The sequence below is a fragment of the Drosophila navojoa genome, chromosome 3 (genome assembly GCF_054131105.1).
Source record: "Drosophila navojoa isolate 15081-1374.11 chromosome 3, UAZ_NAV_1.0, whole genome shotgun sequence".
NCBI classification, from domain to species: Eukaryota; Metazoa; Arthropoda; class Insecta; order Diptera; family Drosophilidae; genus Drosophila; species Drosophila navojoa.
Window position 1 is genome coordinate 13,866,101 of NC_142891.1, and position 12,415 is coordinate 13,878,515.

The following is a 12,415-nucleotide window of genomic DNA, read 5'->3' on the forward strand; positions in this document are numbered from 1 at the left end:
AATCAGGCTACAAATGTAGTTCCATGGCTTTCAAGTCGTATATTTTTCATTGATAACGAGCAATCCATCAGCTATTCGAATGGCGCAGATAGTGATGAGTGTACATATATGATACATACATACATCAACTGATGCTCTATAGTCTAGCTCAAGCTGAGCCCTTACTTACTTTAGCTTTGCTTGCATTCCTTTTCTAGCTATTTCCATTATTGATTCTCGGATTGCAGGCATGCACTGCTTAAGCTCAGCTTCTCCAGTTCTTTTATTTTCACTGCTCGCATTTTCTTAACGTAAACTGCTTAGCCGACTGGCTGGACAGATGTAGCTAACTGTTGTCTGTTCCGAGTGCCGCCCACGCTCACTGTGGATAGAGTGCGCACATTTGAATATCCGTTTCAGTGCCAATTTTGATGGATTATCTCGACTGGCATATTGGCGACAAACAAATCTGTGTAGAGTCGTAGATTAGACAGCGCTGGAGGGGTGGAGGGGCAGGAGCAGGGGCAGGGGCAGGGGCAGGGCATGTCTGTGAACTCATTCAGTCGACAAAATGTTTGCCATACATGCGATTCGTCTCAGGTCGTTTGTCTTTGCCAAGCTGACTGCCTGGCTGAATTATGCCACGATGAATACTTCATATGCACAGAATGCGGAAAGGTGTTTATGAGCTTGGATTTGCCTGTCAATGGAAAATTTTGATCGATATATGAGCGGAGCTGAGTTGAGCTGAGTTGAGGTATTAACGCCTGACACCTAATTGGCTTAAATTCCCTGGCACAGTTCCGCAACGAAGGATTGAAATCAGGCAAGCTGCAAGCCGTGCCTGCACTTTCCACTCGAATGACCCACACTCATTGCTCACACATTGATTTCTGTGTAAATTGTCTGTGGAACTGCCTTTGAATGATGCATTCGCAGCAAGCGTCGACCGCTTTTTATCTTTCTACCTAGCCCCCTCTCTCTGGCACTCACCCACTCACCCACTCTTTCTCTCTTTTTTTCCTTTTTCACGCCACTTGCCGTGATTTTGTATATACCTCGCTGATCTCTCCCTCTCTGTCTTCTCCCGCTCTCTTTCTCTCTCCTGCACTGCTCATTTCGCTAGCTAAAAATGCATTTCCTGTCAAGTGTAAAAAGGAAATGATGTGATGCTCTCGAGCTTTAACGTGCAATCAATCATTGCCGCCTCGTACGCGTGCCCGCCTCCTGCTCGTTCGCGTCCCTCTGCTATTTTACAGCCCGACAGACACGGCATACAACCGCCCACCCACACGCCCTATTGTCCTTGACTGTGTGCATTTCTTCTCTCTCTCTTTCACTCTCTCTCTTCGCCTCTATCTTCTGCTGCAGTTGCCAGCTCGGGCCGTCGTTTGTGGCGGCTAAAGTCAACGAAAACGAGTTTATTAAGCCAGGCAAATAGTGTTAAGTATTTGTCAAATGTCAAAGTGTCTGCCCTTCTCTGCTCCTGCCTCTCCTCTCCACTATCCGCCACGCGTGAGCGTATTCGCTTTTGCACTCGACACATTCCCATTTGATTCGCTGCACTTCCGTTACCTCAATTTCCGCTGCTCGCCAAACGCCATTAAATCGAGCTCTGCCCGCAGGAAATCATTAACGGGGTGAATCTTTTATGCAGCAGCTAAATACAAACTAAATCAACAAGGCATAAAAATGTAACGAAATCAGATGGTATAGAACAGCAGATACCCTGTAATTTGCTATGCTGCATGATGATCGCCTCAGTGAATGTTGCAGATTCAAAGATCCCGACGATTGTATAAATAATATATATATATGCATATAGCATATTGCACAGGAGAAGCAGAAGAGCAGCTAATCTATAATTTAAATGTCGACTATACCCTGTATTTCCACAGTCACTCCCTTATAGAAAAAGAAGAAGCATCTTCAATTCTACATCCCCTCTTATACTGTGTAAAGTCTGAATACAGAAAACTAGATGTGCCTGCACTATATTATTCCCTTTAATACTAAATCCATAGCGGTATTTTCTGTACTTGACAAACTTTGCTAAATATAGCGAAAACGCTTCAGTCGGCTTTACTCCTACCCCGCCCTGATTTATCTGCATATGCAAATCGCATATCAATTTATTTCTAGCATCTTTTCGATTCAGTCACGTTCTTAGAGCAGCGCGCTATTCTGTTGCCAATCAATTGATAAATACAATTACTCAAACCCCAGTCAGCAAATGCATACAAATATACTCAAATTAGTTGTCTAAAAAAAACACATTTTTGAATTTCATTTGAATTGTCTAATAAATTATTATAAAATTAAATATATACATACATTTATCTCAGTGATATAAATAAAAGCATATAAATAAATAAAATGCTTTTAGTATATAATAATATTGTATTATTGTAATATATTAAAATTATATATATTATAATAATATATTGTAATTATTTTATATTGTATTTTATTAGTAATTCATTTTATTAGTAATATTTGTTTGTTTTTTTATACCCTGAACCCATTGAAAATGGGAAATCAGGGTATAATGGTTTTTTTTTTATAATATTTTAAATTGTGACTATTAAATATGTTGTATTTAATTATTACATTATATTTATATTATTATTTTTTAGATATAATATTAACTGTATGTAATAGTATATATATAAAATTATTTATTTTTATTTTTTTTTTTTATATATTTTTTATTTTATTTCTTTTAATATTTTGAGTTCTTTTTGTTTAACATTTTAAATATATTTTGTATGATATTGTTTAATTGTATATTTTTGTAAATATTTTTCTTAACCTGTATTTCTTTATTATGCATTTTTTATTTATGTATATACATCTATATTTATTTTCATCTATGTATTACAATGCATTAAGAATATTCAATAAAGTGTACTATATATGGGATCTACTAAATTTAATATTTCTATTCATTATTTAAGTTTGTTTGAGTATTTAAATATCTATGTAATTCTGACTTTAATTCAGTTTAAATATTTAGGCCATTTTTTTCTTACTTCAAGTTAAGTCACTCTGGTAATCTGGTAATTTGTATGGTAATTTGTTTTCCTTGTCTCTTTTCCGCAATTGGGGCAATAATTTATTGGGCTCAATTTATTTGTAAAATATATTAACAATCGGCTTTTGTCACTCTGCGTATCGCTTACTCGAGGTCAAGTTCAAGCCGTCAGCATTTCGCCTTTACTTTTCTTTATTTTGTATTTTTTGCGTAAACTATATCCATCCATCCATCTTTATACCGTTTACTCGGGAATATGCATATGCTTTTTTGCGAGCAGCTGAAGGCACTTGCCCACGCCGCTTTATGGGTCTGGGGTTACGTGTCTGGTGTCAGTAATTGGCATTTAATAGGCTCGAGCAAAATAGAATGGAAAAAAAATCCACTTATGAACGCCTTACGCACTTTTAATTTGTCGACTGAATGGCCGATTGGCTGGAGAGACTGAGACATACATACATATACCATGGGAGTTTGGCCAGTTGTTGAATTGGTTTGGAATTCCTTGAATTTGGTTGCCGTTTAATTAGATTTAAGCCAAGGCAGCAAATGAGTTGACAGTTATTCTTCTTCCTCTTCTTCGCGGATGCTGCGTGCGCCCTATTTGCCACGAAAAACCTTTTCATTTCTTGTGGTCAAACCTTCAGGCCTTTGTGTTCAATGTTTCCGATTTTTAATTAAAATTGCAGTCAATTGGGCTCGAATGCCGCCTGGCTAATTGTTAAGTCGACCCGAAGGTAACCCACTCATAATGGAAACATATTTCGTTCTAAAGACCAATACAAAGCAAAGAATTACGCTGAATGTGACATACTCGCCTTTTATGTTTCTTGGAATTTCTACTGAAGAGCTGTACCTAAATGGCTACAACTTAATACCTAACATTGCATTTGCATCTTAGTATCAACTTCCGAATGCAAAATAAAACTCAAATTCTAGAAGTTACTATAAGCTACTTAAGGTATCTGTAAGATTCAATAGTTTCCAAGTGTATTCAAGGATACATTCATACTACAAATAAGCACACTTAAGGAGATAAGTTGTTTTTTTTTTTCTTATTATTCTTCTTTTTTTAGCTGAAGCTTGGCTGTAAAATTAAATGTTAATTTTTCTTATTTGTATCATATTAATATTTTTAAGTATTTTGACACAAAGACCATATTATTAAGACAATATTTATATTATAAAATATATTATATATAAATAAGTCTTTATTCCTTTTGAAAATTTAATTGTTTTTTTTTTTTTTAATTATATTCTATTATTATATTATATTATATATATTATTTTGTATATTAAATTATTTATATATTTTTAAGTAAATTATTTATATATTTTTTCTGCACAAAATTGACTAAGGAAAATATTTTTATATTGCTATAAATTTATATTTATTATTGGTAATAATAGTATATATTTTTTATAATTTATATGGATATTTAATAAATTGTCATATTATTATTATTATTATTTTGTTTAATTTTTGTCTTCTATTTTTTAATTTTTAGTATGATTTATAGCTTTTATTTATTTGTATTATTTAAATAAATTTTATTTTATATATATTTTTGCCTGCACATAATTAATTGCTATTTATTTCTAAATATTTGTATATGTAATTTGTAATTAATTTCCTTTTAATAATAAAATAAGCTGTACTTTTTTATATTCAAATTAATTTTGTATGCCATTTATATCTTAATTTTAACTGAATTAATTTAATTTTAATTAAAATTGTCGTCTCAACTTCACTTTCATACAACTTATATAGCTATAAATTTATATTTATACAATTTCTGTTTACTAATTGTTAATTAAAATATTCGGAAAACACTGCATTCCAATATAGTTTATAAATAGTAAATTATTGTGTTATGCATGGACATGGGTGTTTAGTTATTTCGACCTAGTGGATTAAACTTGAGCTGATTTGGCAGCAATATTTATGGTGTGGCTCGGCGTTGCGTTTGGCATAGCCAAAAGTGAAGACACAGACAATGCAACAATTAACAAGTGAATAAACAAAATGCTGGCATGTGGGGCATGGACAAAGCACGAAAATGGAGCAAATGAACATTCCCTAAAAATAAAAAAAAGCCAAAAACAAAACTCAACTGAAACTGAAACTCAAACTGAAACTGAAACTGAAAATCATGCAGTAAATGAAGCAAATGCTGCTGACATACAAAACGAGAAGCAAAGTACAGGTAAAAACGAGCCAAAGCTGTTGACAGACGAACAAATCGGCAAAACTGAAGCTGAGCTAGGGCTGTGCTCGGCTGTGCTGGGCTGGGGGCAGTCGAGTTCCTCAAGTGCAAAAATACACATAGTACACAGATGGAATGTGATGTAAGCCAGGCCAAGCGCTGATTGAGGGATGCAGAGCGAGCTGCTGGCATTGTTGACCGTTAATGATCGGCTTAATTGAATAATGGTCAATAGGCCTACAAGGAAGCGCGCCGGCAGCGCTGAACTTGAAAAAGAGCGACCAAAGCGCACAACAAAAGCCGCCAGCAGACAAAAAATAGCAAAACAAAAAAAAACAAGAAAACAATCAACGAAAAATCAAAACCAGTTTGCAGAGCAATTGTCACACAATTGTCAACGCGTATCTATGAGATACTTTTGTATCTTGCTCTTGTACTTGTTACCGGTTTGGGCCCTATCTGTGTGTGTGTGTGTGTGCGTGGGTGCCGCAACGGACAGTGTCTGTGGGCATGGCCATGCTAATTCTAGGCACCCGCCCGCTCCATATAAAGTGACGAGCGCACAGCCCCAACCACATCATTTAGCAACTGTCGCTCACAGCGCCAAGTGCCGACAGCCGTCTAGGACCACAGATTCGAACCGGATCGCGGAATATCCCCTAACTCGAACACGCGCGTGTGTCTTTGTGTGTGTGTGTGTGTGTGTGCATAGAAAATCCAAGTCTCAACTCAACGAAATGGCAAGCAAAGTAAGTTTCCCAATAAATATCGCTAAGGATATATGTTATACCTATACATATACATCTATGTACTCGAAAGAGATATGTGTTGTATGTATGTACATGTGTGTGTCGAGGGTATACGCATACACAATGAAGAGCAGCTATGCAAAGGATATTTGTTGCCGGAAATTTACCTCATCTGAGTCAAAAGTGGGAAAAGATCTTATGCATCTGTACCATGAAATTCTGCTTTAATTTACGTCTAGCCAGATTTACAACCAAATCAGAAAACTGGAGGAAATCTATTTTATCTATTGGTTACCAGGAACAGTTCTCTAATTCTACTTTATTTTGTGTTCTACTTCTATTTGCAACTTTTTCCTTACTTCCATCTCCATTTGTATATATTTTTAGGAATATTTCTAGTTCACAGATTATTTGTGATTACGTCGATGGCCCTCGTAGCTAGCACGTTTAATAATTTTTAGATTTATATTTTTTATATATTATCTAATAAATAAATAATAATAATATTTGTGATTACATCTCAACTATCTTTTATATTCAGATCAACTTTTCAACTCCCTCTTCTCTGCTCCTACTTGGATGTCTCATTTTCCCCCTTCTTACTTCTGCTTTTGCTGTAGTGTCTAAGCTTCCTTTATCTATGGATTCATCTACATATTTCCGACAACAACATTAACTGTTTTCTACAGCACTTCCTTATATTGTTTTAATTGGCTTTTAGGATCAGCTACCGACTCTTCAAATTCCCTTTCCTAGCATATACCATATAAATCAAGCATTTTTTGCAGAGATCTCCAGTAATTTCTAGACTATTATTTAGTATATATTTTATTTTATTATTATCACCTTTTTTTTTTTCTTCTAGAAAATCTCATTTAAAACTCATTTTCCCTTTATCATCCTCAGTTCTTGACAGCTCTCTCGCTTCTGGCCCTCAGCGGCAGCTCCTTGGGCGGCTTTGCGGCCACCTACTCGGGCTTCCATCCTGGCTATGCCACCTACCAGGCGGCACCAGCGGTTTACCATGCCGCTCCCGCTGCTGTCTACCAACAGGCGGTGGCCGCTCCAGTCTTCGCCAAGTCCTATGCCGTGCCCTCGCCCTTTGTCAAGGCCGTCGCTCCAGTTGCCACCTACGCAGCCGCTGCGCCCGTTGCCGTCCCCGCGCCCGCTCCTGCTGCCGTGGTGAAAACTGTTGCTGCCGCTCCTTTGGCGCCCGTTGTCAAGCAGGTGGAGCTGGAGTCGTCGCCTCGCTACGATTTCTCCTATGGCGTGCATGACTCCCTCACCGGCGATATCAAGAGCCAGGTGGAGAGTCGCAATGGTGGCAATGTGGTTGGCTCCTACAGCGTGCTCGATGCCGATGGTTACAAGCGCACCGTCACCTACACAGCCGACGACCTCAACGGCTTCAATGCGGTGGTGCAGCGTGTGCCCCTGGTGGCTGCCCGCGCCCTGCCCGTGGCTGCCCGCGCTCTGCCCGTGGCTACCGTGGCAGCTGCACCTGTGACTCATCTGCCCGCGCCCATCTACTACCCCCAGGCACAGCAGCAGCTCTTCCAGCAGCAGCTGTTCCAGCCACAGCAGCAACAAGTGAACGTCGAACAGGAGAGCGAAGTGGTCGAGGCACCACGTCAGCCCGAACAGGAGCCAGCACCTGTTGATTACTCGGAGCAGCAGCAACAACAGCAGCAGCAGCAGCAGCAGGTTTACCCACAGGATCAGCAGTTCCCACCCTACCCATCCGCTTCGCCCGCTCCTGCTGGCGATTCGGACAGCGATGTGGTTGAGGCCCGCTCCGCGCAGGAGTCAAGCAGCACCACCGCTGCTCCAGCTGCCGCCACCGAGGAGGAGAACAAGAAGAACCAGGACAACAAGTCCGCTTAGATTATGATCCCATTGCAAAATTCCACAAAACTTTGTTGAAATTAAAGCCGAATGTCGAAACTTCAAGTCAAATGTTTTTTTTTCTGTCATCCCTTGGGATGAGGTCAAAACTTTTTCCAAGTTGTCGTAATCCTTTGTCTATTACTTCAAAAGCATCTAATACATTTTGTAGAAGCATCAAATTACTTCAATTTCTATTTACCTTTATTGCGATTTTCGAAGAGAAACCAATTTTCCAAGTGCGATTGGTCTATCCAGTGGATATATTGTAAGTCAGCCTAAAATTTGCATATGTATATTATCTGTTATTTACATAGTCTATAGTATTATGGGTCGATTTTCATCAAATTGCAACTACAAATCTTCATTTCTCGCCTAAAAAGGCTGATAAGACTAAAGTTGCTCTTCAACGTGTGTATTTACGCTTCATATGCGCTTCCAAAAAAGAGAAACAGCAATAGAAAACGAATATACCTCGTTCGCGCCACGCTTGCATAGGTAATTTCATTTGCGTTGCTGTTTATGCAGATTCCGCGCTTGTGGATGGTAAATGTCTTGGCTGCAAACTTGTGGATTCTATTTAAGCGATTACTCGTGCTGATTAAACAAAAAGCCGGCACACTAAGAATAAGCATTCACACTATTCATATTAAGCACATATAAAATATTCAAGTACTATATTATTAAATACCATATTTATAAATCAAATATAAACTCTCAGCGAATAGCGCCATCTACTGGTTTATCACCCATTAACCATCGATTACTGAATCGTGTTGATCGTGTGCAGTGCCATTTAGAGTTTAACAGCGCACTGTTGAAACTAAGTTAATTTGACAAGTTATTTGAAAATGTGTACAATATAATATGTACACTTAACTTATATTATTATAATCACAGCCATAATCAAATTTAAAAATTTCCCATAAACTATTGCATTTCAGAATCAGTTATCGCACACTCAACTAAAGGAATATATCGATACAGCACGCATCGCTACAAAAGTCAAGCATCTCGTTCAAACTAAACGGATCTTTACGAGAGCAAAGCAAGCCTTGAAATCCATTTTCGTGTGATATCAAGTATTCAACTATAGTTTCTTCAGTTTTATTCCGTTTTTAAAAGCAGTAACACGCACAACTTTTTTGGATTTTCCAAATTTTTAGCTAAAAAATTTTTAGTTGTAAACCATTAATGATAACTTAGCACACCCAAATTAGTGAACTGTTTTTTAAAATACAGCCAAATTAAGTAAGGTAAGTGCAAAAGTTACAAGAAATATATAGACATAAATAAAAAAATATACATACAAAAGGAAAAAAAAAAACCAAGCCGCAAATGGCGCTGAACTTTCAGTCTCCCTTGCGGGCCAGTTCTTAGGCACAGTTAAACGCAGCCGCAGCTGTTGCTTTGTTGTTGTTCCTGCCGCTGCCGCCGGTTTGGCCTTGTGTTGAGCGCGCAGCAACGGCAGTCGATAAAGAGAAAAGAGAATAACTGTCAGAGACAAAAGAAATGCAAAAAATACGCACACAAACGCAACGCATTTCTTACAGCACGTGTGTGTGTGTGATAATCGAAACAGCCCTTGAGAATTTATTCTCGAGTTTGTTTCACACTGTCCACCAGGCTCTCACAAAACACTTTTTTCCTTTACAGCTGTACACTTGTTATCGAAGCAGAAACATTTTAAAATTGTTTGAAATAGAAAAACCACATCAAAAATTACATCAAACATGAATAAATCGGATGCAAACACTCGCCAGGGCCACTACAAGGCCAACACTCTTAATATGCAGGTAGGTGTAGCGCGCGCGTTTGAAAAACTGCATATCGGCTTTAACCTCACTTTCGAATTGTGCCGCGACCGTTTAGGACTCGCGCATGCGCCGCCATGAGGTGACCATCGAGCTGCGCAAGTCAAAGAAGGAGGATCAGTTGTTCAAGCGCCGCAACATCAATGATGAGGACCTAACCTCACCGTTGAAGGAACTCAATGGGCAGTCGCCGGTGCTGCTGTCGGTGGACGAAATCGTCGCTGCCATGAATAGTGAGGATCCGGAACGCCAATTCGTGGGCATGCAGCAGGCACGCAAGATGCTCAGCCGCGAACGTAATCCACCTATTGATGTGATGATCAGCCATGGTATTGTGCCCATCTGCATTCGCTTCCTTCAGAACACCAGCAAGTAAGTAAACAATGATATGGTATATGTGTGGGAAGACATTGCTCATCTCGAACATTCTCTGGTACGGTCAGCCCTCTTTTGCAATTTGAGGCTGCCTGGGCTTTGACCAACATCGCATCGGGCACCTCGGATCAGACACGCTGCGTTATCGAACAGAATGCCGTGCCGCATTTCATAGCGCTGCTGCAGTCGAAGTCGCTTAATCTCGCCGAGCAGGCCGTCTGGGCCTTGGGCAACATTGCCGGCGATGGCCCGGCTGCGCGTGACATTGTAATCCAGCACAATGTCATCGATGGCATTTTGCGTTTAATCAATAATGAGACGCCGCTGTCGTTTCTGCGCAACATTGTCTGGCTGATGTCGAATTTGTGCCGCAACAAGAATCCATCGCCGCCCTTTGACCAGGTGAAGCGCCTGTTGCCGGTGCTGTCGCAGTTGCTGGTCTACCAGGAGGATATACAGGTGCTGGCCGATGCCTGCTGGGCCTTGTCCTATGTGACGGACGATGAAAACAACAAGATACAGGCAGTCGTCGATACGAATGCAGTGCCCCGTCTGGTGCAGCTGTTGCAGACTGATGAGCCCAGCATCATTGTGCCGGCACTGCGGAGCGTGGGCAACATTGTGACCGGAACGGATCAGCAGGTCAGTCACGAGTCTGTCAACATGATGGATGGCTTCCAAGTGTTTTAGCTGTCCTCACTGTGAGCTTTACTCATTATTTCAATTTTCCAATTGCAGACCGATGTGGTTATAGCCGCTGGTGGCTTGCCCAAGCTTGGCATGCTCTTGCAGCACTCCAAGGGCAACATTGTGAAGGAGGCTGCCTGGACCGTGAGCAACATCACGGCTGGCAATCAGAAACAGATTCAGGCTGTCATCGATGCGGGCATCTTTGTGCAAATACGCCATGTGCTCGAGAAAGGCGATTTCAAGGCACAAAAGGAGGCCGCCTGGGCTGTGACCAATACCACCACTTCGGGCACACCCGAGCAGATTGTTGATCTGATCGAAAAGTACAAGATACTGAAGCCATTTATTGACTTGCTCGAGGCCAAAGATCCGCGAACAATCAAAGTGGTCCAGACTGGCTTGTCCAATCTGTTTGCGCTCGCCGAGAAGCTGGGCGGCACAGAGAATCTGTGCCTCATGGTCGAGGAGCTTGGCGGTCTCGACAAACTGGAAGCATTGCAGCAGCATGAGAACGAGGAGGTCTACAAGAAGGCCTACGCCATAATAGATACATACTTCAGTGCTGGCGACGACGAGGCCGAAAAGGAGCTGGCGCCACAGGAGGTCAATGGCGCACTGGAGTTCAACGCCACGCAGCCCAAGGCACCAGAGGGCGGCTACACCTTTTAACACTATTAACATAAATGCCAGCCATCAACATAAAACACACACATACACACACACACACACACACATGCACTCCAACATTCCCATAAGCTCGTAACACCCTTCAGATAGGCTAGTAGCCTCACGCATACGACTTCTGTTATGCGACCGCGCCACACAATCCTAGAGAGAAAAGCACACGATCTTAGCAAGATATTACACAAAATATTCACAACACACTCCTGTTAGTTTGTCACTCTAATATCGTATCGAACACACAAGAACCTTAACAAACAACAACGAAACTGGCTGCAGGCCGGCAGAGGCAAACCCTTTTTTGCATCCGTGCCTCTGCCGCCTCTCCACACACATTTATTGTTGTTTGTTGTGCATTTCCGCATTGTCCCACATGCGGCCATGAAATCGCATTTTAGGCGCGTTCTTAGTTTTTGTTTCCTTGTTTATCGCCTCTTAAAAAAAAACTACACACTAAATCACACACATTCGTATTCGTTCAAGCACCTCGGAACCTGACCTAGCTGTGCTTGGCAGGTGGAGGTGCCTTGTAAATTTGGAATCGTCCATGCACACCACACACACACACACAATGTATACACGAAGGACGCTGCCTACTGCGTTTGCATGGCCAATTGAATTGTTTGGAGTGTGCTAGTTCCACCACACACACACACACGATATCCGTTTTTTGGCTTATTATATATTTAGGCTGTTAGTATATTTATTTATTAACGTATTTTGTGAACGAAAAATGAACCCATACACTGCAAATAATGCACTCACAACCACATACACACTTTTAACATTTCATGCAAACAACGCAACACCAAAATGTGTCCTCATCCTTATATTAATGTTATAGAAACCGAAATACAATTTCCATGAATGCAAAAAAAAATTATTTAAATGTGTGTATTTAGATTTTAAAAATTAAATAAGTATTTTAAATATTGTGGAAACAGAGGAAAAGGAGAGAGAAATCTAGTAATTAAGAGAGTAGCTAGTTTCGCTCTTGAGCAA

At 40.2% G+C, this 12,415-nt stretch overlaps 2 protein-coding genes across 2 annotated transcripts; both read left to right on the top strand.

Annotated features, from left to right (window-relative positions):
* The first annotated feature begins 5,791 nt into the window (after window positions 1-5,791).
* On the top strand, window positions 5,792-7,919 carry Cpr31A (Cuticular protein 31A). The gene is made up of 2 exons (XM_089257111.1): window positions 5,792-5,969; window positions 6,876-7,919. Exons 1-2 carry the CDS (start codon window positions 5,958-5,960, stop codon window positions 7,851-7,853), a joined length of 990 nt encoding a protein of 329 aa, XP_089113237.1. The 5' UTR covers window positions 5,792-5,957; the 3' UTR covers window positions 7,854-7,919.
* Window positions 7,920-8,867: 948 nt separating this feature from the next.
* Window positions 8,868-12,159, top strand: Pen (karyopherin subunit alpha). The gene is made up of 5 exons (XM_018098545.3): window positions 8,868-9,109; window positions 9,510-9,649; window positions 9,726-10,039; window positions 10,111-10,684; window positions 10,781-12,159. Exons 2-5 carry the CDS (start codon window positions 9,587-9,589, stop codon window positions 11,399-11,401), a joined length of 1,572 nt encoding a protein of 523 aa, XP_017954034.1. The 5' UTR covers window positions 8,868-9,109; window positions 9,510-9,586; the 3' UTR covers window positions 11,402-12,159.
* Window positions 12,160-12,415: the final 256 nt, after the last annotated feature.

Bases quoted from the DNA above. Each gene is read 5' to 3' on its own strand.
- Pen (XM_018098545.3), top strand. From the start codon at position 9,587: ATGAATAAATCGGATGCAAACACTCGCCAGGGCCACTACAAGGCCAAC. The intron at 10,040-10,110 runs GTAAGTAAACAA...TGGTACGGTCAG, and splicing joins TTCCTTCAGAACACCAGCAA to CCCTCTTTTGCAATTTGAGG. The intron at 10,685-10,780 runs GTCAGTCACGAG...TTCCAATTGCAG, and splicing joins TGACCGGAACGGATCAGCAG to ACCGATGTGGTTATAGCCGC.